Consider the following 26,430-nt stretch of genomic DNA (forward strand, 5'->3'; position numbering starts at 1 on the left):
CCTGGAAGACAACCTACGCAGTACCATCCTGGACACAGGAATGAGCAAAGATTTCGTGACAAAGACACCAAAAGCAATAGCAACAAAAGCAAAAATTGACAATTGGGATCTAATTAAACTTAAGAGCTTCTGCACAGCAAAACAAACTAACAACAGAGTAAACAGACAACCTACAGAATCGGAGATATTCTGTAGGTTGCAATCTATGCATCTGACAAAGGTCTAATATTCAAAATCTATAAGGAACTTAAATTTACAAGAGAAAAACAACTCCATTAAAAAGTGGTCAGAGTTGGCTGGGCGCGGTGGCTCACGCCTGTAATCCCAGCACTTTGGGAGGCCGAGGTGGGCGGATCACGAGGTCAGGAGATCGAGACCATCCTGGCTAACACGGTGAAACCCAGTCTCTACTAAAAATACAAAAAATCAGGTGGGCGTGGTGGTGGGTGCCTGTAGTCCCAGCTACTCGGGAGGCTGAGGCAGGAGAATGGCTTGAACCCGGGAGGCAGAGCTTGCAGTGAGCCGAGATTGCACCACTGCACTCCAGCCTGGGTGACAGAGCGAGACTCCGTCTCAAAAAAAAAAAAAAAAAAAAAAAAAAAAGTGGTCAGAGTACATGAACAGACACATCTCAAAAGAAGACATACATGTGGCTACGAAGCATATGAAAAAAAGCTCGGCTGGGCGTGGTGGCTCACGCCTGTAATCCCAGCACTTTAGGAGGCTGAGGCAGGTGGATCACCTGAGGTCAGGAGTTTGAGACCAGCCTGGCCAACATGGCGAAACCCTGTCTCTACTAAAAATACAAAAATTAGCCAGGCATGGTGGCACACACCTGTAGTCCCAGGTACTTGGGAGGCTGAGGCAGGAGAATCTCTTGAACCCAGGAGGCAGATGTTGCAGTGAGCCAAGATCACGCCACTATACTCCAGCCTGGGCAACAGAGTGAGACTTGGTGTCAAAAAAACAAAACAAAAAAACAAAAAAAAAGAAAGGAAAAAAGCTCAATACTATGAATCATTAGAGAAAGGCAAATCAAAACCACAATGAGATCCCAATGAGTAGTCAGAATGGCTACTATTGAAACGTCAAAAAATAACAGATGCTGGCAAGGCTGTGGTGAAAAGGGAATGCTTATACACTATTGGTGGGACTGTAAATTAGTTCAACCATTGTGGAGAGCAGTATGGTGATTCCTCAAAGAGCTAAAAGCAGAACTACATTCGACCCAACAATCCTTTTACTGAGTATATACCCAGAGGAATATAAAGCATTCTACCATAAAGACACATGCATGTGAATTTTCACTGCAGCACTATTCACAATAACGAAGACATGGAATCAACCTAAATGCCCATCAATGACAGATAGGATAAAAAAAATGGTACATATACACCATGGAATATTATGCAGCCATAAAAAAGAATGAGATCATGTCTTTTGCAGGAACATAGATGGAGCTGGATGCTATCATCCTTAGCAAATTAACACAGGAACAGAAAACCAAATACCACATGTTCTCACTTACAAGTGGGAGCTACATGATGAGAACTTATGAACACAAAGAAGAAAACAACAGACCCTTGGGCCTACTTGAGCCAGGAGGATGGGAGGAGAGAGAGGAGCAGAAAAGATAACTATTGGGTGCTGGGGTTAATACCTGGGTGATGAAATAATCTGTACAACAAACCCCCATGACACATTTACCTATGTAATAAACCTTCACATGTACCTCTAAACCTAAAATAAAAGTTAAACATTTTTTAAAGTAAAAAAAATTATGTGACTAGATCTTTATATATTAATCTTTTATATAGCCATGACTATTTATTTTGGCTGTGTTTATTGAACTAGAGTTAATTCTTTTTTTTTGAGATGGAGTTTCGCTCATTGCCCAGGCTGGAGTGCAATGGCACGATCTCAGCTCACTACAACCTCTGCCTCCCTAGTTCAAGTGATTCTCCTGCCTTAGCCTCCAAAGTATCTGGGATTACAGGCATGCGCCACCACGCCCAGCTAATTTTGTATTTTTAGTAGAGACGGGGTTTCACCATGTTGGTCAGGCTGGCCTTGAACTCCTGACCTCAGGTGATCCAGCCTCCTTGGCCTCCCAAAGTGCTGGGATTATAGGTGTGAGCCACTGTGCCTGGTGAGTTAATTCTTTAAGGGTGCAAAATTATTTTTTCCTCTTAGTTGGAATGAAATTCTGTAATAAAATATAAATTGTTAAAATTTCTACAATTCATGTTGTTCATGTATAAATTCTGAAGAGAAAATTAATTCTCTTTGAATTTATGGATTTCTTGCCTCTGTATCTATTAGACTATTAGAATATTGTTTTAAAGGCCATTTGGGAACTCATGGTAGTTTTGTTTAGGTATTGTTTGATGTAGAAAAGTGTGAAGAGAGGTAAAGATGCTATGAGATGACAAAATAGAAAGTGTAAACATCTTAGTTCAATTCAATTCTCCCTCCCTTTTTTCCTTCCTTCTCTCCTTCCTCCCTTCTTTCCTCCTTTCCCTCTTTCATTTCCTCTTTCTTTCTTCCTCCTTCCCTTCCTTCTCTCCCTTCATTGCAATGTACCAACACATTATCATGGTCTTTCTCTGTAAGGAATGGGACCACGTAGATGGCTTTCAGAAAAGGATTCCTGTGTACTAGATAGTCCATTGTTTAGTTTATTATAACCAAGTTACTAAAATTTTGAACCTATGAATGTCAAGTGGAACACAGAAACAACTTTGTAAGCCAGAACCACTTCACTATTATGATATTCATTGAAAAAGGTTTGACTTCACCTGTGTAATACAAACAGCATGTAAATTAGCAGAAGGAGCTATAAAATGTTTAGATAAATATCAGAGTTGACTTTACAAGGAAACAGAGAGAGCCTCATTAGATTCTGGCTCTATGCGAAAACCAGTTGTTTAGAAAAGATGGATCTGGATAAGAAAAAAACCGATGGTGATTTCTTCCTGAAGCCACACTTGACTAATTCACCTGCATTGGTCTTTTTGAATTCCTCTAACACTTATAGGCCATCCTATGAATCCAGCATTTTTTTTTGAGATGGAGTCTTGCTCTTGTCACCCAGGCTGGAGTGCAATGGTGTGATCTTGGCTCACTGCAACCTCCGCCTCCTGGGTTCCAGCAATTCTCCTGCTTCAGCTTCCCGAGTAGCTGGGATTACAGACTCGTGCCACCATGCCTGGCTAATTTTTGTATTTTTAGAAGACATGGGGTTTCACCATGTTGGCCAGGCTGGTCTTGAACTCCTGACCTCAGGTGATCTGCCTGCCTCGGCCTCCAAAAGTGCTGGGATTACAGACGTAAGGCAATGCGCCTGGCCAAATCCAGCATTTTATATTGCCTATAAGATTTAAGTGAGTGAGAAATACTTAAAGTAAATAGTCCACAATAGACCATGACAAATAGTTCTGAGTGCACCATTAGGGTCATGGAAAATTTTCCTCAATTTTTTTTTCAAAGCAGCGAGAGATGATTATAGAGATGCATTTTATTACCACTGCTAATATTTTCTTTCTTTCTTTCTTTTTGTTTTTTTCTGAGGGACTTTTAAATGACTTTCCTACATTCTCCTGCAAATAACCTTGCTTTTTGTCCACCTGAACTTGGTATCTAGCTCTACCCTTGACTCTCTATTTAAAGACTGTCTTTTTCACTTTTAAACTTTCACGATGTGTGCCACCTAATAGGTCAAGTGTAGATTTGGGATTAGAATGAGGTAAAATTGCAATTTTATTTGTGTTTACTTAATCTGTATTCGAAGTTCCTTGTATGGACAGTGGCTTTCCTAAGAACTAATAAAGAGACTAATGTAGACTGATTCAGTGGTAGGACTTCCAAGGAAAGGTGACCTTTGCACAGATAGGAAATACTTGCAAAAAAGCATGGTGAGACCAGAGTGCAAATAGACAAAGAAAAGTCTCCATTCCAACATAAGTTAAGAAAAGTCTTTTTTTTTTTTAACCTTCTATTACTTGCTGTTGTACAATAGTAAAGTATAAGTTATTTGAACTTTTAGGATCAATAAGAAAAGTTGTGTAGCAAACCAAAATCATTTCTGTAAGAAAATAGACTTATTTTTGTGCATTTTTTGATAGTGCATTATAGTAAATATTGTAGAATTCTTTTTTGCTAGGAATGCAAATAATTTTAAACAGAAGCTGTCAACTAAAATATTACTTTGCTTGATTTATTTGATCTAAAAGGCATCCCAAGGATAAAATTTTGTTTTAATTAAAAAAAATTACTTTTGTAGAGATGGGGGTCTCACCATGTTGCCCGGGCTAGTCTCTTGGCTCCAAGCAATCCTCTTGCATCGGCCTCCCAAAGTGCTGGGATTGTAGGTGTGAACCACTGTGCCTAACCTAAAATATAAAATTAAACTCCAAGTGATATCAATTTATTAGTATTATTGAACATAAATTTATTATTAAACATGAATTTATTATTTAACATCAATCTATTATTATTATTGAATATTAATTGCCTTGCCAGGTTGAATTATGCAGTTTTAATAAGAGTTTTTTTTTTAAGGAAGATTATTTTGTGTGGGCTCTATCGCAACATCTTAAACTATGAGTTGAGTTGGTAACACCTTTTGCCATGGAAACTCATGGAGTTTTAGTTTAAAAACACTTAAAATACATATTTTTTGGTCTTAGACATGACTTTTTGAATAAAAATATCTGAACAAGCATTCACAGGTGAATTTGTGGCATTAATGTTTGTGCGGGCAGCATGCTTGGAATTTCTGAGGGTGCAGAGATTGTATTTCAGAAAAAGGAAGTGGTAGGAATTAAGGCAATAGAGTATCGTGGGGAGTAGGATGATAGCTAGTTTGGCTGATGCCCAGGAAAATAGGAGAAGGTAAGACTGAAAGGCAGTTGGGGGTACATTTGGAAATAGCTTGCAACATCTTTGTTCAGCAGACAGGCGGGTATCACAGAATCTTTTTGATAAGCAGCAGACCTAAACAAGGCAGAGCTCAAACTCAAAATGGAAACTACTGCCAGATGCATTGTTTGGAAGAATAATGGGCCTAATATGGGGTCAAAACCAAATTAGAGATAAAGCATGGGAAAAGAGAGCAACAGAGAGTTGCAAAAAAGTGCTGAAGAAAAAAATAGATGCAACTTGGTGTTTAATTAGATATGGTGGGGGTGGGAGAGAAATAAAGCAAGATGACTCATGTTTGGAGCCGCAGAGAACAAGTGTACCCTTAACGAACAGGAAGTCAGCAGAAACTGGTTCTTGGAGAAGTTTAATTTTAGAAATGTTAAGTTTGAGGTGCTGCCAGGACATCCAAATTTAACCCCTTTCTTGGGCCTTTTATTGTAGGGGATAAGAGGCAAGTCCGTTCTTTCAGAAAGGGTCCTGCTGTTTACCGATCGCCTGTCTTAATTTTCCCAGTGAGCTTCTGACCGTGTCCCCCAGGGTTCTCTGTTTTTGTTTGTTTGTTTGTTTTCAGACGGGCAGTATGAGGTCTTTTCTGTATATTTTTGGGTTTAAGATATTGGTGAATCTACAAGATAAGACAACATTTTTCCTTTGTTAGTTAGTACGGATTATTTTTCACATTAAAGTGTCAGTGGTTATCGTAGTTATCTTCACTAGAGCTTACCAAAGATGTCTTCATACCAGCAGTAAAGCTGTGGAGGGAGGCTAGAGTGAGTCACGGGAAAGAATATCCTATCCACCCAGTTCAGTTTTACAATCGTGCAAGTAGAACTGGAACTCTGCACAGAGGTCAGGGTTAGAGAGAGAGATGGATTGATTGATTTATCTATGTGGAAGTGAGTTGGAAGGCAGCAGTAATTCTTCTGAGCGCATGCTTGAGCGTATTCTGCTTTACAACTCACATTTTGTTGGTGGCTGGCTGTGTCTTCTAAAACAGATCACACTGCTCTGGGGCACAGTGAGTCATTCCACGTTGTTTTCTTCCCTGGTTCCACTCTGCACTTGTCCCTAATCAACTTTCTCTTATCTCTAACCATTTTGCCAATGTTTCTGTCTAAGCACTTCTGTCTCCACTGAGGTCAGAAAAAAGGGAAATAGACTGAAATCAACATCCCATCCACAAGGGTTTATGAAGTATCCTGCATGTGTGGAGCATCATTACAGGTTTTTCAATCATATTATGTAAGTGACTGAAGTTAGATAAAAGAAAAGCTTACCTTTATATGACAATTACTAAAAGTTGGAATGAGTTATGGAGAGAGGCCACCGATTCTAAGTATAGAAGAAATGACTAGGTTGGGTGCTACCTGCTAGTTGATAATGGAACATAAGATCTTATATGTTCTTGGGATAACGTGAATTTTTAAAAATTCTATTTCTTGTGACATATGGGCTGAAGATTTTTTCCCACTACTTTCTGTGCCTGTGTAAGCAGACCCTTATCATTGAGCTTGTGTCTCTCTTTATATATGATTATTTGTATCTGCCACCTCCTCTATATTGGTTTATATGTTGGCTGATGAAAGTGGAAATTCTATTCTTTCACTTAAATCTTATTTGCAATCATGTTTTCACATGATTATTATGTATCATAATCAATTCAGAATCATGTTTTTAAAGTGAAAATCATAAATAATTGTCTTTGTATATGCAGCAGGTCATTATGCAAATGACAAAAATATTTCTTTTACATTAAATAGAGGGAATGAGGAAATAATGTCCTAATTCAGGCGGAACTATTTTTGTTCTGCGTAACTAAGACATTTCCAATTTAGGGAATGCTGGTAGGTCAAGGGTCAAGGAAGAGGTCAGCAAAAGACTAATGTAATGCATTTTCTCTTTTTCTGCAGATTTCTGTGAATAGACCAGAAGCCGACCTTTACAGTGTGTTTGGGTGCAGGTGAGGCTGATTTGAGGCAAATGTGCTTTACAGATCTACAATCTTGTACCTCACTCTGGCTGAAGCACCAGTCCCCAAGTGCAGACTTCTTGCCTGTTTCCCGTGTAACACTGTCCAACTCTGAAGGCTCCTACCCTGACCTTGGCCCTTGCTATTTTCTTCAGTGGTTCTGATGATGGAAGAATCAGAAGTGCCTGGTGTATACTGGAAATAGGGTGGGTGGGGAGGGGGGTGGCGTGTATATTTTCGGGGAGTATTTTTCCTTTTTATCATCTCTATTCTAACTGTTTTCTCTGGGCACAGCTTTGCTCTAATTATAGCAAAGGCTAAACAAGGTGAACTTCAGTCTAGGAATTTTTAGTTCTATAATTTTATGAGAGAGAAGACTTTTTCAAATAATTTCCTTGCTTATTGGTTACTTTTTAACCTGCTTTGTGGGATCCATGCAGTTAATTGATTAATCATCTAATTATTACTGGCATGGTTATGGATGTTACTTACAATCTCAAGGCTTATTTTCCTGCAAGTGGGCATAAAAACACAAATTATAGGTTTGTTCTGAGGATTAAATGAGATCATGGCCAGTGTCTAGAACATATATTTGATGAAAAAATCAGTTCAGTTCTATTGACACCAGCATTGAGATATGCTAAATTCAATGGTAATTCTGAGTTTCAGAGTTCTGAGAATGGCTTGAATAAGTTTATACTAACTTACAGTAGCAACAATTGTTGAATGCTTACTATGTAGAAGGCATAGTAAGGCGTATGTTAAATGTGTTGTATTAACTTATTTAATTCTCACTACAGCATCAGGAGGTAGGTTCCACCGTCTATATTGTTTAGCTTGGATAGAAATAACTTGCTTAGGGATAGCCTGTTAGGTCTGTCTGATCCTGAGGTGTGTACTCCAAACTATATTATACTGCCTTCCTGTGACCATTTTCTAAATACAAGTATCATATTTTGAAAGTAAGATACATAAAATTGAGCAGTTGTTCTGTGATTACTGTGAGGTAGACTGTGAGTTGGGAAATGTTACATTTGGAGTGGAAAAGATTATAATTATGGATTCAGAATTCCATGATCAGGGATGGCTGGGGACAACTTCTTTTCTAGAACATGGGTTGGGAACATGGACTCTGGACTCATATTTTCTGTGTTTGCATCTCAGCTCTGCCACTTTGTAGCTCTGTGACCTAGGACTAACTCAACTTCCTGAGTCTCAATTTTCTTGTCTATAAAATGATGAAAATGCTGCCCATCTCATAGAGTTATGAGGATTAAATGAGTGAATACATGTAGATTCCTTAGAATAGTGGCTGACACTTGGTAAGTGTCATTAGATATCATTAGCATTTCTATATCTTTCACTTTATATATCTCTTCTGGCTGTCTTCATGTGTCCATAGTTGTACTCTTGCTAAGAAATGCATGGATTTACTTAAGGATGTTGTGAAGCTTGTCCACAGAATTATAATGTGGTTTTGGAGTCTTTAGTATATTATAATAGAGGGAAAAGTTATTACTGTCAATTTTTTCCACCTTCAAAAACAATTATTGCTTAAGAATTACTGGGATTAATTATCTTTTAAATGTTTAATTCTGAATTCATATTTATAAAATTGATACCTGTTCAAAATCAATATTAGTAGAAGCCAAATATATTGAGTGACTTAGTTGGCCTTATCTTTAGTCATAATTTCAGATTGGAAGTGAAAGCGAATTTAAAAGATGTGGTTGTGTAGAACCATCTCTTTTATTCTTTTTATACATGCATGTGAGTGAGGTAAGTGGTTAGACATATTCTTAGTCTTTTTGCCCAGCTCAAGGAAGAGTTAATAAAATTACGTTATGTAAAGTGCATTGAACTCCTCAAGAGAGAAGTGTTATATTAATACCTGCCTCACAGTGATGTTCTCAGACTTAATGTTTGTAAATTGCCTTGGTACTCCCAGTAACATCCTGATGAAGCATCATTTTGTTTTATTGCAAGGAGCTCTAAGTTACACAGAATACAAGTTAAGGGGGAAATAATATCCCAGTCTTTATTTTACAATCAGAAGTACATAAAATAGAGAGAAAACATTTTGTTCCAGTTGCGAATGGTAAAATTGATCATTTATTTTTTTCTCTCTGTTACTTTGGGGATGAGGTAGAGTTTATAATGTAGTTTAATTGAGCACTCAAGGTTAAAGTATTTAATGGCAGAATTGGTGATCATGATACAAAGAGATCTTTAAGGACACTGGTATTCAAATTTTTAAAGTTAAATTCCAATTTTAAGTGTCAGTTTTTTATATGATTACTATTAAGTTTGGCATTTTTGAGACATGTCTTAAATCAATATCTGTAATACTTACAAACATCAGTAGAGAGAATCATATTGTAAACACATATTCTTGCTGTAGGGTACATTTTAAATGTCTAAACACTAATCAATATAGCAAAATTAAGTATTGACTAAAATAGCTTTATAATAAGTAATTATTGGTTTGCTCTTTTAGAAATTAGACATTTTCACTTTGGGAATAAAGAGTAAATTTACTGTCATGAAATTAAAGTGTTTTTGACCTTTTTGTACAACTTTCCTCTGTCTATGAAATGATTAGGTTTAAATATGATTGCACAGCTGTATTATGTTGCAAGCATCAATTTTTAATTATTATAAGGTCAATGTTAGAACACATGTGATTAGAACAGTACCTCTGTGCAGTTATTTACTTTCTACTCAGAAACCACTCTGTGTTTACTAAAACTAACCCAAACCTCTTTCGGTTGATATGGCTAATTAGATTCTTGCCAAATATTTTATTTTCCTCAGTGTTCATTCTATGTATGTTATTTTGTTGATTCGTTCCGTTTTTTAAAATACGAATTTTGTGATTTATTTCTTCCCTTCATAGGGGGACATTTATTTTTCTATGTGTCTGTGTGTACACATCTCTCTGTGTGTATAACCACAGATAACAATAGCTTCACAATCCTCCTGCCTTGTATAGCACAAATATTTCTTCCCCACAATATTATTGAGAACTGATTTGTATAAAGCACATCTAAAGAGAAAAGGAGTTTCCTTGCCAAGCCTAGGTTTTTATGATTCTATATTCACAGAGATTTGCTGCTTTCCTGATTTTCTCCTGCCACTCAATGTGACTTTGGATTTGGCCTTCAAATTAAAAGTTTCCTGCTATATAAAAAATGACAAAATAATACATGATCTACACATTATTCATGAAAATTCCCAAGATTTTCAGCATTAATAGTAATTCAGGTTTTAATCACAAAAGTGGTTTTCTAATTCTTAATTAGTTGTTCAGATTTCATTTACTGTTGATATATTATCTACATTTTAAAAACAGCAATAATACTGGGCAAAAAAATTTTGTTGCCTTTAGTAAATGAAGCAGCCTAAGATTTCCTGCACAGAACACACAGGCCGAATAGTCCATCTCTGTGGTCTGGGGAACGAATGGTCAGATGTTGGCTGGGCTCCACTGGGAGTCTTAAGATGCAGCAGTAAAGGGAGGAAATCACTTGGCTATGGCAAGTGGAAGAAGGGCTGGTGGAGTAGTGATTCATTAGTAGGAATAAGCAGAATGTGCTACTAAGAAGGTAAGTTTTACTTTTGATTCATTAATAATTCTTCAGTCAATTTCATAGGGGTATAAAGGAACACTTAAAAGAACTTACTCCTATGTTAGATGATGCAGCTTTCACCCCATACTCCCTTCTCATCTGTTACATTATTTTTGAGTCATGTATTCTGAAAATAGTTGCTTTTGAAAAATAAATATGTAGGGTCCTCTTGTCAAATACTTTCAAGTTCTATGTAGGGTGTAATGATAGAATTCTCCACAATGTAACAATGAGTGAGAAGATATTTTGGAATTGGACGGTTCTTCCCCAAATCTCTTAAATTATATTACCCAAGAGGAAGCTATTTCTGAGTGGTGTTGCGGAAGCCTAGTTATGGTAGTCAATGCTGAGAGCCTCTTGGAAAATCTTGACATAAATGTCTCCAGAACCTCCGACTGTAAAGGTTCATGTAAAACATAAGCTTGTGACAGGCTTGCATTTCAAAGTTTCTAGTTTCAGGAACTGCTCTTAGCTACTGTGCTCTTAGTTACGAAGCTATTTAGACCCAGCATATTTAACATATTTATAGTTATTATATTTAGTTGCTCAACAAATCTAAAAAAAGATAGCTACAAAACTGTTTTTATGTTTCTGCCAATAGCTTAAATATCATTATTCACATTTTCTAAATAATATTGAATGGAGAGATTCTATGATTAAAAAATAACAAATCTAATTGCCAAGTTCCTCTTATTCTCCATCCCCTCTACTGCCTCCACCATCACTACTTATTGACCAAAATATTTATGAATAATGCACTGTAAACATTTCTACAGAAATTCTTCTTCTTATAAACAAAGCACCATAGAAAGATCATGAATGAACAATTTTATAGAATGTAAAAGCCAAAGAAATGTTAATCAAGGTTAAAATTATGCCTTATTCTTGTCAGCCACAGAAATTAGGTAAAAGCTTTGTTTTCTGATGAGGCAATTTCATGGAGCCTTTCTCAGTTACCTTCACTGAGCCCAACCCTTTTTCCAAGATGTCATTAAAACAACTTCACAAGAGGAGACGGCCAGCTATGGCACTTCATTTTTCAGTCTCTAACTGCCTCTGGATTTGCTTTACCTCTCAAGTCTGTACTAGCATCCAGGTTTTGGATAATATGACGATTTGCATGGATTACATATTTAGAGCAGATTATACCATGTTTGGTTTGGTGGTCAGATGAGTCTAGTGTAGGGAATATAAATATGGCTCACTATGTGAAGGTGCAAGGGTAGCATACTGTTATATTTCTAAATCGAATAAAATTGATATATTCATTATCCAACTTAGTTTGGCTAGATATTCAGTAGTGGCTGTAATTGGTTTGTTGCTCCCCTCTTTTTTGGTATGATACAGGAAGCTTATGTGGCCTACACACTAGGAAAAAGGCAAGGAAGGACTTTTGGACCTCAGTTTACTTTTTTTTGCATTGTGATAGATGCTCATGGTTTTAAGTTTTGATGGTCCAATTTTAGGTGCTCCACTTAACTCCAAGCCAAGCTAGGACAGGATAGGAAACTTTGCCAAAGCTTAAAGGCTTCTAGGAAATTAAATTTTTGAATAGCCTGGAATCACTTTCCCTACCTGGTCATATCACCTCTTCTAGGGTGTGATGAAGAATTTTCATGAAGCCACCTGAGGAGCCAATTATTCTATGAAAATATGATCAGCCACATCATAAAAATGAAAATTAACATGATAGGAGGCTGAAGTCGGGGACACTGCCTTTGGGGAGAGAAGCAGAGCTGGTCCAAGCCCTGGCCCCAAGTAAAGCCACTGCCCTGGAGCCACCTTGGAGGTCCCCCTCCCCACTAAATGCCTCTTCGCACAGCACTGGTCCCTGCTCCCACCTCTCTGGACCACTGCAGCTGGATGGGTAGTGGCGAGTTGGGGAGGCACAGCATGACTCAATAAGATCTGTCTGTTTAAGCGTGTTCTGCTGGGTCTGCAGTGGGCAAATCTAACCTGTCCTCTGCCTTGTGAAGGGACAATTTCATGCGTACTAGGAGAGCACACTCGGAGCAGCCTTCCTCACACAGAATGTCTGCTTGGACAACACAACAGTTAGGTTTGAGATCTGGGACACGGTTGGACAGCAGTGGTATCACAGCCTGGCCCCCATGTACTCTTGGGGGGGCCCAGGCTGCCATCATGGTCTATGACATCACCAATACAGATACATTTGCCGGAGCCAGGGACTGAGTGAAGGAGCTACCAAGCAGGCCAGCCCCAACATGGTCCTTGCGCTCATGAGTAACAAGGCAGACCTGGCCAGCAAGAGACCCCTGGAATTCCAGGAAGCACAAGCCTATGCAGACGACGACAGTTGGCTGTTCATGGAGACATCAGCAAAGGGTGCAATGAATGTGAATGAAATTTTCATGGCAATAGCTGAGAAACTTCCCAAGAGCAAGCCCCAGAATGCAGCTGGTGCTCCAGACAGAAACCAAGCTGTGGACCTCCAGGAGAACCACCCGGCCAGCCCCAACCAGTGTTGCAGCAATGGAGCCCCCCTTGCCTGCCCACTGCCCCCACGTCTTCCACCTTAATGACCTGGAATCCACTCTAACCAATCGTACTTAACGACTCGGGCCACCTCTTGGGTAGGGGGGTAGGAGTAGGAGTCCACCGTGATTTCTCCATATAATTTTGGTCATAGGCCATAGTGAGTTATTTCACCTGTACATTTCTGTACAAACACTAATTGGATTTTAAGTCTTAAGTCACTTTTTAAATATATATGATCTTCCGCTCTTCCCACTTCCTCCTCTTCCTACTGCTTTCCCACTTTTCTTTTGCTGGTAGTAGCCACGTGCTCCTGTCTCCTGAACCTTGTATATGGGGACAGTGGGGTCCAAGCAGCTACCTTCTTTCCCTCTTGTGGAATAGCGGACCCAGCAAGAGCATCCATATTTTTACCTTGTTTGAAGTGGTCTTGGGTTTGGGCGGTAGGGCAGGCCTTGGGGCTAGGGAAGGAAGAGGCAGCTCTTTCTTCATCTGGCTGTCATCAGGCTGCAGCCCTCTCCCTGCTCCCTACTCCCCTCTGGGAAACCACAGCATTATCACAGCATTATTGTGACAACCACAAACCCGTAGCCTACAACCCCTCCACCCTCGGTCACCCTGACCTCTTGCTCTGAGCCCAGTTCTGACCAAATCATCATGAGTATTTGGGGGTGGCTGGGTAAAGGGGATAGTGGGAGGAGACAGAACCAACTTTTTCTTGTATTTTGTATTGTATGTTTTCTTCAAAATGTAACCAATCAGTATCGTCAATATAGTCAAAATGTGGTTGATCATATTTTCATAGGATAATTGGCTACTCATGTGGCTTCATGAAAGTTCTTTGCCATACTCAAAAGGGGGTGATATGACCAGGTAAGGAAAGTGATTCCAGACTATTCAAAAATTTCAGTATAGTCAGATAAAAAAATTAATATGATAATGAGATAATAGTTTATACTCACTACATAGCAAAAAATAAAAATTAGCACTATAACAAGTGATGATAAAGAAAGGGAGTAATGAAACACATAAGCTGTCAGTGGGAATATAAGCAGGTGCAACCACAGGCAATGCTCACAACACTTAACCACGGTGTCAGGCATTAATGCTTTAGTTACTGAATTGTGGGAAAGTCTCTGTTGGCTAAGAGGCTGGCTAGGTACAATGACAAACTTGTCCTGTTTTAACTTGTCTGGCTTAAAACTGAAATGTCCTGTCCTAGAAACCCTCTCAGTCCCAGGAAACCTGGGATAGTTTAGGTTACCCTTGGACATAGCAGTTGCAAGGGGATCCTCCAGGGACTTAGGGCAGCAGCTGTTTATCAAGTGTGGAACTATTTCAATATTTTACAAACAGGTCAAGTCATGCTGGTGCGTAGCAGCTGGATACATGCCCTTTGGAAGACATTTTGGCATTTGGTGTTCTGTGAACTTCAATATACATATGCTCTGTGACTCTCAAGTTCCTCTCAGTGGCATATAGATTAGAACAACTCTTGAGCATGTGTGTTAGGAAATGTGTACAAGAATGTCATGGCGGCATTGTACGTAATAACAAAAAAAGTTGGAAAAGTTGGAAACTTGTCCTGCAACAAGACATTAGATGACTGTACTGTGCTTTTCATACAATGGAATACTATGAAGCAGTAGCATTGAAGGGACCAGCATGAACTCATCTCACAAATGATATTGAGCCAAATAAACAAGTTGAAAAATACAGAGGGTAAAGTTAGAATCAGGCAAAAGTAAGTAATATTTTAAGGAGATACAAACATATAAAATTATGAAGAATAGCAAGTAGATAATAAATACAAAAATTTGTGGTGGTGATTCCCTGTGGGATAAAGGAAGGGGCTCACAAAAGCCTTCTAAGTTCTTGCAATGTTCCATTTTTAAGCTAACTAGTGATATGTGGTTGTTCTTTTTATTCTTTTCACCTAATGCATGCTTTATAAATTGTTTAATATGTTTGCAATATTTAATAAAAAATTTTAAATCTCAAAAGTTAAATTTTTGGGGGACACTGTCAATGTTTGTATCTTTCATATCCTTCAAAAGGAAATGGAAAACGAACCATTTAACGAATATTTATTGATTCATTACTGTGCATGAGGTACAGAAAGATTGAAAAAGAAATGAAAAACAAAATTCCTCCCTTGAAAGGCATAAATTCTAGTGAGGGAGAATAACAATAAGTCTCTATATAAATAAATATGTAAGTAAATGGGTACAATATATCTGTGGTAAAATTCAGTTTGAGATTATCATTAGAAAATAATAAAAACCAGCCCTGGCACTGTGGCTTATGCCTGTAATCACAGCACTTTGGGAGACTGAAGTGGGCAGATAACTTGAGGTCAGGAGTTTGAGACTAGCCTGGCCAACATGGCAAAATCCCATCTCTACCAAAAATACAAAAATTAGCTGGGCGTGGTGGCACACACCTGTAGTCCCAGCTACTCGGGAGGCTAAGGTAGGAGAATCACTTGAACCTGCGAGGTGGAAGTTGCAGTGACCTGTGATCATACCACTGCAACTCCAGCCTGGTGACAGAGCAAGACTCTGTCTCAAACAAACAAACAAAAAACCAAAAAAAAAAAACAAAAACAAAAACAAAAAATAATAAAAACCACAGGGAATATAAGGTGATGATGGGGTGTTAAAGGTGGCCATTTTAGACAGAGATCAGGAAAAGCCTCCAGGAGCATGAACAGAGGATTAGATGAAGAGTGGAGCCAGCCATGTAAATATTTGGGAAAAGAGCATTCTGGCGAGTGAAGAGCCTGCCAGCTCATCTCCCAAAGCTCACTCCAAAACCATCTCTTTCATTTAGTCTCAGGGAAGCCATCCTCTTTCTCCCAGTTAGGGCCACTTCCCATCCATCAACTCCACACCTCTCTCCAGACTTTATTGCTTTTGTAAGCAGAGGCTTTTCCAAATCAAGGCCTGTTAACTTTGGCAAGACAGCCTTCAGGCCTCCAAGATTTTCAGGTTAGTTTGCTCTCTTGTTGGAGGAAGAGGGCAACATTGTTCATTCTTTTGCGTCTTTAAAGAAGCAAAATGCCGGGCGTGGTGGCTCACACCTGTAATCCCAGCACTTTGGGAGGCCAAGGCGGGTGGATCACGAGGTCAGGAGATTGAGACCATCCTGGCTAACATGGTGAAACCCCATCTCTACTAAAAATACAAAAAAATTAGCCGGTCGTGGTGTCGGGCGCCTGTAATCCCAGCTACTCAGGAGGCTGAGGCAGGAGAATGCTGTGAACCTGGGAGGCGGAGCTTGCAGTGAGCCGAGATCGTGCCACTGCACTCTAGCCTGGGTGACAGAGTGAGACTCTGTCTCAAAAATAAAATAAAATAAAATAAAAAAGCAAGAATGCATGAATCATCTCAATAGATTACCTTGCCACATCAGGCAGGATAACAGTTTTTGAAGTCTGTTTGATGACTATAGTGCCTACTAAGGCTGCAGAACCAATCTTCATAAAGGCCTAGAGAAGATTTTCTATGGTCAGTTTATGTAGTTATTTTTGGGTTAGAATGTTTTGTGTGGTCAACTTATGCAACTAATATCTTCCTATCTTCGTTCAGACTTTTTTTTTTTAACTCTAGACTTGCATATCTAACTGCCCATTTTTAAAAATCTCAGCTTGGATATATTATAGATGTTTCAAATTTAACATGTCTGAAAAACAAATCTTCAATTTTTTCTTTAAATATTTCCCTTATCTCAGTAAATAGCAGAATCATGCTTTAATTTGCTTAGGCCTTAAATCTCTTAATCATTCTCGACCCTTGTTTTCTGTCACAGGCTATATCTAATGTAGCTGAAATTCCTGTTGGTTCCAGAACCTGACCACTTCTTACTCACTTCACTGCTATCACCCAGGCTGTGTCCACCCACATTCTTTGCCTGGATTATGGCAATGGACTTCCAACTTGTCTCTCTATCTCTCTACAGTCCACCTAAGTTCCTTATAGTTCAGGCCCTCATAATGTGTCCCATAGATCCCTGGGGGTCCCCAAGACCCTTTCTTGGGGTACATGAGGTCAAATCTAATTTCTTAATTATATGAGGATCTACTGCTATTTTTCACTCTTACTGACATTTGTGTTGTTGGTGCAAAGGCAATGGTGAGTAAATTGCTAGTGCATTATCACAAATCGAGCCAGTGGCACCAAAGTCTACTAGCAGTCAAACTGTACTTCGTTAACAATCCACCAAAAAAAACGCAATTTCTCTTAAGGATGTCCTTGATAAAGTAGCAAAAACTAAGATTTGCTCTCTCTTGAGAATACAACTTTTTAATATTCTATATGATGATGTGGGAAGTATGCAGAAAGCATTTCTGTTGCATACTGACATATGGTGCCTGTCTGGAAGGAACACATTGTGCAGTTGCTTTAGACAAAAACTAAACTATCTACTTTTTTTTCATGAAACATCTATTAACTTGAATGAAAAACTGACAGAAAACAATAGTTATTCAGATTTGAACATTTGGCAGACATTTTCTTAAAAATAAATAAAATAAGCCTAACAGTTCATGGAAAGCAATTTACAGTATCTGTTGCTGATGATAAAGTTTTTAAGTGAAAATTCAAATTTTGGAAAACTTGTATGTGCTTGAGAAATTTTCAATACCTAAGAACTTTTTAATTGATATTAGAAGTGCTATTAATGAATATGATTTTTGATATTATGTAATGAAATGTTTGCAAGTTTGGAGAATCTGCATAACTCAATGAATCAAGAATTTTTTCAAATGACCAATGCATGATGTTAAGAGATCATGTATGGATAAAATATCCATTCAAAGTGCAGAATAGCTGGATAGTCCCAGCTACTTGGGAGGCTTGAGCCCAGGAGTTTGAGACCAACCTGGGCAACACAGCGAGAACCCATCTCAAAACAAACAAACAAACAGTACAGAATAGACCAATGGATCTTTCTGAAACAGAGTAGGCGAGGTTTATTAACATGGTTTGAAAATAACCTTTAAGAAACTAGTACTTGTTAAGTTTTGGTATAATATCAAAGAAGAATATACAAAATTATCTGAAAAATTAATTGAAACACTCATTCCTTTTTCGATTACATTGTTGTGTAAGGTTGGATTTTCTTAATATACTTTAACCAAAACATCATATAGCCATAAATTTAATGCAGAAGATTTGAAACTCCAACTGTCTTCTATGAGGCCAGATATTAATGAAATTTGCAAAGGTGTAAAGCAGTGCTACTCTTCTATCAAGTATTTTTTTGGCTTGAAAATATGCTTATTTAAAAAATATGTTATTTATCTTATTTTGTAATGGGTCATTATTACTTTAAAATGAATTAACAGACATTTAAAAACATTCTTACTAAATAGACTGAGATACAGTAAATATTTATACATATAACCCTGTTAAAGAAAATCTCTTTGGAGTCCTCAGTAAGTTTTAGGTGTAAAGTGCCTGTGAGATTAAAAAGTTGAGCTGCTGCTTTTATCTCTTTCCTGAGTGACAGGCAGAGTCAACCATGCCACTCCTACCCCAACACAACCCAATGGTTCCTCCTTCACTCATGGTAAGAGCCAGAGCTCTCACAGTGGCCCATGAGGTCTCTCATTGAGCTTGTCTTCTCTAACCTTACCCTTTGTTCATGTTGCTTTAGATACCCTGACTTTGCTGTGTTCAAGAACATGCCAAGCTTATTTGGCCTAAGAGTTTCTCTGCTTATTCCTTTTGCCCTGAGCCCTTTTCCCCCAGATTTTTGTTTATCTTTTCATTTCATTTCTTGGCTATGCAAATGTTACCTCAAGGGAGTCACCCCTCTTGCTTTTCCAAAACTGTTACTTTACCCCACTTGCTTAAATTTTTGTGATGGCACTTCTCATTACCTGATAATGCAATTTGCATTTATATTTTTACTTGCTTACTACCTGTCCTTTCTAGTAGAACTGCCACTGTATTAGGTAACAGGTTTTGTTATGTTCATTGATTCAACTATAGGATCTAGAATGCACCAGACACATAGTATATGTTTGTTGTATAAATGATTTAATGGTCTGTCTTAACATCTTAGAGGTAACTGTGGCAGCTTCATTCACCCTCACTTTGCAGCCCAAAGTTGGAGAACTTTTCTGAAGGACTTCTATATGTCCATTTTGAAACAAGTCAGAGAAAGAGTCCTTTGTGCTAGGCTGACCAGATAGTTCCAGGCCAGGATTTTCATGGGATTTCCACTTTACAAAAGAGGTCTTGAAATACCATAGTCCTGGGCTACTTATGGTCTACTTTGATGGCAAGTTCCAACTAATAACACACCATTAACACACCATTTAATACTATATTGTGGAGTTTACTTGGCCGATGTAACAAGTCATAGAGCGTATATCAGTTCCTACAGTCTGTTGCTTTTCCTGAGCTCTCTTACTGGTTGGATACCTTCCTTATATTGTAAAATCCTTTCCCTAGTCATACTTTTTTGGCGGGCTAGATACTATGAGTTTTTGCAATCACCAGAGAACATTGCAAAAATTCAACATCACTAAAATTTTGTCTGTATATAGGTCAGACCTTGCCTCTGCATGCAGGAAGCTTCTTGTACCATAAAGCAAAGAGCTTGTAACGATCCATTTTTCTCTCCTTATAATACTAGGGCCTTCAGCTCTTCCCACTCTTTCCCTTATTCCAAAAATTTGTGTAAGAAAGATTATGAGAGAATTTGTAAGTATAGCATACATTTGTTTGAAATATATCAGAAGGAGATAAGTTTTCATAAAAGAAAACCTCAGAAATAATATGACTTTTTAAAAACCAATTATATTTGCAAAGACTTAGGCATATAAGCAAAAAATTAATCGCACACTTTAAAAGAGGTATTTACTGTGGAATTCTCTATGTGTTATTTTTTGATTTCATAGTAATTATACCATTTACCATCAAGATAACATTATTAAGATCTTAGAGTGAGCTATTTTAAAGGTTCACTTAAATATATTATTTCTTCAAATCCTCAAATCACTCTATTATAAATACTCACCACCATTTTGTAAATAAAGAAACTGAGGCTGGACTGGGTGCAGTGGCTCATGCCTGTAATCCCAGCACTTTGGGAGACCAAGGCGGGTGAATCACCTGAGGTCAGGAGTTCAAGACAATCCTGGCCAACATAGTGAAACCCCATCTCTACTAAAAATATAAAAATTAGCTGGGTGTAGTGGCATGCGCCTAAAATCCTAGCTACTCGGGAGGCTGAGGCAGGAGAATCGCTTGAGCTGGGAGGCAGTAGTTGCAGTGAGCCAAGATGGCGCCATTGCACTCCAGCCTGGGTGACAGAGCAAGACTCCGTCTCAAAAAAAAAAAAAAAAAAAAAAAGCTGAGGCTGAGAGTTTAAGTAATGTGTACAAGATTCTGCAGCTAATAAAATAAGTGGGAGCATCAGAATTCATCTCAGTTCTTCTGATTTCTAGTCCAGTTCTCTTTCTATTTTTTCTCTTTCTATTTTACCATTATACTATTTTGAGGTAACACTGAGTGAGTAAGCGTTCTTTATCATCTTGGTTAGTTTAGTGCATATTGATTTAACATTCATGTAGTAATTGAATAATCACCTTTAGCAAATACCAGAGAATATAAATGCAGCCCGAAAATTATAAAGTACCATTGAAAGAAAACAATTTCTTCTGAAAATCCAATTTCAACAGGAGGTCAAGAGGAAATTTATATTATCAAATAAATAAGGGACTGAAAGAAAGCAGAATTTGTATGAGCTTGTACTATGAGATACCATCATAAAAAACTGATGGCATCTTTCAGAATTGGTTAAAAGCCACAAACATAAGAAGGAGAGGGAATTGGAAGTCTCTTCAAATATCTACTGTGTCTAGTCATGAGGCTATTTCCTGGACACTAGGAATGACAATTATTTTATCCAAGCAAAGTAAACACTCTTCCCTGTTGCCAAACATCAGTAAGAAACATAGCTGGCAAAGAGTGAGGTGAAGGTAAGAAAGCAAGAGATAATATATTTATACTGATTTTTTAAGTGCTGAGTGTAATAGTTATTAATGTTAGTAAAAATACATTAATTAGACAAGCATTCGACATTGAAAACAGCAGGCTTCTCTGTGATTTCTCAAAGTAATTTTTAATTGAAAATATGGGAACCCAAGAAAGTGATTTGATTAAAATTCTTTACTTTCAACATTGGTAATTACAACAATAATTTCTTATTGCAGCACTTTTGAATATTAGTTAACTATTTAATTTTATGATGCATGTCACTGATATACCTAACTGCTAGAAGATGATATGGTAATACACTTGTCATTAGTGCTTACTGATGTGTGAATTAAACGTTGGTATAAAAGATGCTTCTCACAGTCATGTAAATGTTAATTAAATTGGTAAGTATAAAAACACTTCTTTTGAGCAACTTTTAATTTAAGCAGTTAGAATAAATATGTTACACATCAGGATGTTCTGATTCATATATTTTGGGATTGAGGAAAAATGACTTCGGCAGGTTCCCTCTTAGAGTCATCAAATAGCTGTCTGTTCTTCTAATTAAGTATTTTGACATAAACTTTGAATGTAATAAGGTAATATTAAAAGATTGTTTAAGGAAAGATAACTAATAAGTCAACATGATGAGGCATACTAGGAGAGTACAATCGGAGCAGCCTTCCTCACAGAAATTAGGTAATGAGGCAGCTGCAAAAAATGCTGGTATAATTTTTAACTGATTTAAAAATACATCACAGAGAGGTGAGAGTGCTGCTGTACTTCATATTGGTAGGGGCAAATGTGGCATATTGTCTTCATCAGCGAGGGATGTGGCCTTGTGAGAGGGGAGAATAACCAGCAGTGGGAGAAGCTTTACAACCATGACAGTGCAGCCAGATCTGAAAGTCATGGGGTTGTTTCTTCTAGAGAGATAAAGACATAGATAGATTAATGTTTTTTTTGAGAAAAGTATTTATTAGCCAGTGTCCTTGGTGTGTCTTGAAATTAGGACACAATTGTTGTAGCTACAGACCAATTACCAGAAAGAATAGGCAGTGAAATTCATACACTGTTCTCCTACTTGTTTGTACTGTCTTCCAAAAGATTAGCATTAGTTCTTGATTATAGAATTTTCCAAATGAAAATGTTTGCATTTTGACCTTTCAGAATGAAATTTAAAAACTGTGTTTAAAAAGACTTTAGATAAATTTAAGGAATAGTTATTAAGCAGAATTAGAGGAAACATGAAGAAGCTGGGACTTTCTGTGTTAAAAAAAATGTTTCTCATCTTTAGCCTCTCCCAACAAAAGATTTTCAAAATCAGTGATGACACCAGAACAATGAACAATGATCAAGCAGATCCAGCATGGTATCAATAAGGCATAGTCTCAGATTAAAACCTCAAAGGTTTGCCTGTAAGATGTTTGTTGTGACCTAAGAAAAGTTTAAGGGTGTGCTTAGGGCTTCTAAAAATATTAATGCATGCCCTTTCTGATAGAAAATAGGTCCCCCTCCCTCTCCCTCTCCCTCTCCCTCTCCCTCTCCCCACATGCCGACGAGCCGAAGCTGGACGGTACTGCTGCCATCTCAGCTCACTGCAACCTCCCTGCCTGATTCTCCTGCCTCAGCCTGCCTAGTGCCTGCGATTGCAGGCACGCGCCGCCACGCCTGACTGGTTTTCGTATTTTTTTGGTGGAGACGGGGTTTCGCTGTGTCGGCCGGGCTGGTCTCCAGCTCCTAACCGCGAGTGATCTGCCAGCCTCGGCCTCCCGAGGTGCCAGGATTGCAGACGGAGTCTCGTTAACTCAGTGCTCAATGGCGCCCAGGCTGGAGTGCAGTGGCGTGATCTGGGCTCGCTACAACCACCTCCCAGCTGCCTGCCTTGGCCTTCCAAAGTGCCGAGATTGCAGCCTCTGCCCGGCCGCCACCCCATCTGGGAAGTGAGGAGCGTCTCCGCCTGGCCGCCCATCGTCTGGGATGTGAGGAGCCCCTCTGCCTGGCTGCCCAGTCTGGAAAGTGAGGAGCGTCTCTGCCCGGCCGCCCATCGTCTGAGATGTGGGGAGCACCTCTGCCCTGCCGCCCCGTCCGGGATGTGAGGAGCATCTCTGCCCGGCCGCCCCGTCTGAGAAGTGAGGAGACCCTCTGCCTGGCAACCGCCCCGTCTGAGAAGTGAGGAGCGTCTCCTCCCGGCAGCCACCTCGTCCGGGAGGGAGGTAGGGGGGTCAGCCCCCCGCCCGGCCAGCCTCCCCGTCCGGGAGGGAGGTGGGGGGGTCAGCCCCCCACCCGGCCAGCCGCCCCGTCTGGGAGGGAGGTGGGGGGATCAGCCCCCTGCCCGGCCGGCCGCCCTGTCCGGGAGGTGAGGGGCGCCTCTGCCCAGCCGCCCCTACTGGGAAGTGAGGAGCTCCTCTGCCCGGCCAACCGCTCCGTCCGGGAGGGAGGTGGGGGGGTCAGCCCCCCGCCCGGCCAGCCGCCCCGTCCGGGAGGGAGGTGGGGGGGTTAGCCCCCCGCCTGGCCAGCCGCCCCGTCCGGGAGGTGAGGGGCGCCTCTGCCCGGCCGCCCCTACTGGGAAGTGAGGAGCTCCTCTGCCCGGCCAACCGCTCCGTCCGGGAGGGAGGTGGGGGGGGTCAGCCCCCCGCCCGGCCAGCCGCCCCGTCCGGGAGGGAGGTGGGGGGGTCAGCCCCCCGCCCGGCCAGCCGCCCTGTCCGGGAGGGAGGTGGGGGGATCAGCCCCCCGCCCGGCCGGCCGCCCTGTCCGGGAGGCGAGGGGCGCCTCTGCCCGGCTGCCCCTACTGGGAAGTGAGGAGCCCCTCTGCCCGGCCACCACCCCATCTGGGAGGTGTACCCAACAGCTCATTGAGAACGGGCCATGAAGACAATGGCGGTTTTGTGGAATAGAAAGGGGGGAAAGGTGGGGAAAAGATTGAGAAATCAGATGGTTGCTGTGTCTGTGTAGAAAGAGGTAGACATGGGAGACTTTTCATTGTGTTCTGTACTAAGAAAAATTCTTCTGCCTTGGGATCCTGTTGATCTGTGACCTTACCCCCAACCCTGTGCTCTCTGAAACATGTGCTGTATCCACTCAGGGTTGAATGGATTAAGGGCAGTGCAAGATGTGCTTTGTTAAACAGATGCTTGAAGGCAGCATGCTTGTTAAGAGTCATCACCACTCCCTAATCTCAAGTACCCAGGGACACAAACACTGCGGAAGGCCGCAGGGTCCTCTGCCTAGGAAAACCAGAGAACTTTGTTCACTTGTTTATCTGCTGACCTTCCCTCCACTATTGTCCTATGACCCTGCCAAATCCCCCTCTGCGAGAAACACCCAAGAACGATCATTAAAAAAAAAACAACAACAACAACAACAACAACAACAAAAAAAAAAAAGAAAATAGGTCCCCTAAAGATCTTAAGAGTGTGACTCTTAGATATTTTAAACTAGAAAAAAGGCTTCTAAGTACCCTAAAGTCCATGGACTTTGATGCTTGGGCCAAGTATTTTTAGAAAGAAATTGGGGTGTGAATTTTGTTGAGTGGAGTGGATTATAATTTGACACACAGGAGGCCCACAAAGCTTCTAAAGGAGTTACACAAGGTTTGACTTAAAGGGATGAGATGATACAAAATGAAAAGGAAATTCTTTGTATTCCTAACTCGCAGGAGACAAGTTAAAAAAAAAACCCTGCTTATTTGCAAAGATGACTATTCTCATGAAGAAAGAGGGATGACTCAGAGGGCAGAATCAAGATCCCAGGAGGAGCAGTCAAAAGCTACAGAGAATCACTCCCAGGAAATAGGACTGTGCCATAATTAGGGAACCAGTGACACATGCCCAAATAGATTTCAGAACGTCTGTGGACCTGCTATGTACCTACCATTTTGTCTCTTTGTGAAAGAGAGAATCTATTTCAGTCATCCTATGCCTTTTCACTATTGTGTGATATGTGTATGTGGCAGATAATTTGTCTCTTAAGTTAACAAGTCTTCAGATTTATAGAAACTGTACTTGCAAGATTTGAACCTGAAGAAACATGGCACATCTGCACTTGGACCCAGTTTAAATAACAAGATCTTGAACCTCAAACCTGAGCCTGATGCCATAGTGGGATGAGAATATTGAGACTCTTGAAAGAGTGAGTGGTACAGGCACAAATTTTGGTGGCCAAAAGGCAAACTGATAGTAAAAGAATGTCCCTATGAATTCTGTTCCTTTTTATATAGACATGCTTCTACTTATGTCAAGAAGAGGATTTTTAATTTCCCTCTTCTTGAATCTGGGCTGACCTCAGTGACTTTCTTGACCAATAAAATGTGGTGAAAATTATGTTATGGGATGTCTGAGGATAGGTGATAAGAAGCTACACAGATCCTGTCTTGTTTGTTGCAATGCTTACTTACGAGACATTTCCATTCAGAAAGTTGCTGTTGCTGTGAGAAGCTCCAGCCACAAAGAGAGGCCACTTGTAGGTATTCCAGTTGAATGCTGCAACTGGGCTCCCCACCAGGAGCCAGCATTAATTGCCATCTTGGATGAGTGGCTCAGTTAAGCCTCAGCCATTGTCTTCCGTTGTATGAGACACTTCAAATAAGAGCTACTCAGCGAGCCCAGTCAATCCATAGAGCCATGAGAGACTATACATTGCTTTAAGCTACTAGAATTTGCGACGTTTTGTAATGCATAGATAACCAAAACAATAACCATTTATTCCCACTTTGCACACTTCTTTCTCTCCACATGGAATAACTTGCTTTGATACTTTTCTAGCATTCCACTAGCAAATCTTTCATCTGGCCTCTATTTCAAAATTCCAAATAGAATTCACCCTCTCTTGAGTAACTTTCCTTGTTTTCAACTCTTCCCTCAACACGTGGGATTTAATTTGTCTCATGATAATTTTTACTTAGTGACACTGTGTTTCAAAAGTTTTTGATTCATTCTCTAGGGTATATGCTCTGCTTTTTTTCATATAGTTGTAACATTTTTAACACAGATTAAATTTCTTATATTCCCTCCACCCCCAACCACAGCTCCAAGTTCATACTCATCACTTCAAAATTTTAACCAACTAAACCTCTTCTAGAGTGCTTCTTGGACTTGAAGGATAAGTTTTACACTCTTTGATGGTCTAGCCACCATACTGAACTTGTTTAACATGAACTATTGATCACCACATGAAACTTTCTGTTCTATAACACATTAATGGTTTGAAAGTCTGTGGGCTGTTTAGTTATCTTGAGTTGCTATTGACCTGTTTTCTTATTTTTCCGTGTTGCTGCCTTGACTTGGCCTATTATACCTCAGCCCTGTGGCCCTGGTAGTTTTTTCCAGGGTGCCCAAATTATTTCTGGCTTTAAGCCTTTGCCTTTGGGTTCCTTCAACCCCAAATTCTTTGCCCAGGCTCTCTCATATCCTCCTGCTCTCAA

General features: G+C 39.8%; 1 protein-coding gene and 1 long non-coding RNA gene across 2 annotated transcripts in view; both read left to right on the top strand.

The window, feature by feature from the left end:
• The first annotated feature begins 6,832 nt into the window (after positions 1 to 6,832).
• LOC134758567 (uncharacterized) overlaps positions 6,833 to 26,430 on the top strand; it is a 59,166-nt gene continuing 39,568 nt past the window's right edge. Inside the window, exon 1 of the long non-coding RNA XR_010133907.1 lies at positions 6,833 to 6,883. This is a non-coding gene — a long non-coding RNA (uncharacterized lncRNA). The remainder of the gene's footprint in view (positions 6,884 to 26,430) is intronic.
• Positions 11,345 to 13,428, top strand: LOC129533550 (ras-related protein Rab-5C-like). Its single transcript, XM_063706666.1, has one exon. The coding sequence runs from the start codon at positions 12,747 to 12,749 to the stop codon at positions 13,059 to 13,061; it is 315 nt and encodes a 104-aa protein (XP_063562736.1). The 5' UTR covers positions 11,345 to 12,746; the 3' UTR covers positions 13,062 to 13,428.

The sequence above is a fragment of the Gorilla gorilla genome, chromosome 4 (assembly GCF_029281585.2).
Source record: "Gorilla gorilla gorilla isolate KB3781 chromosome 4, NHGRI_mGorGor1-v2.1_pri, whole genome shotgun sequence".
NCBI classification, from domain to species: Eukaryota; Metazoa; Chordata; class Mammalia; order Primates; family Hominidae; genus Gorilla; species Gorilla gorilla.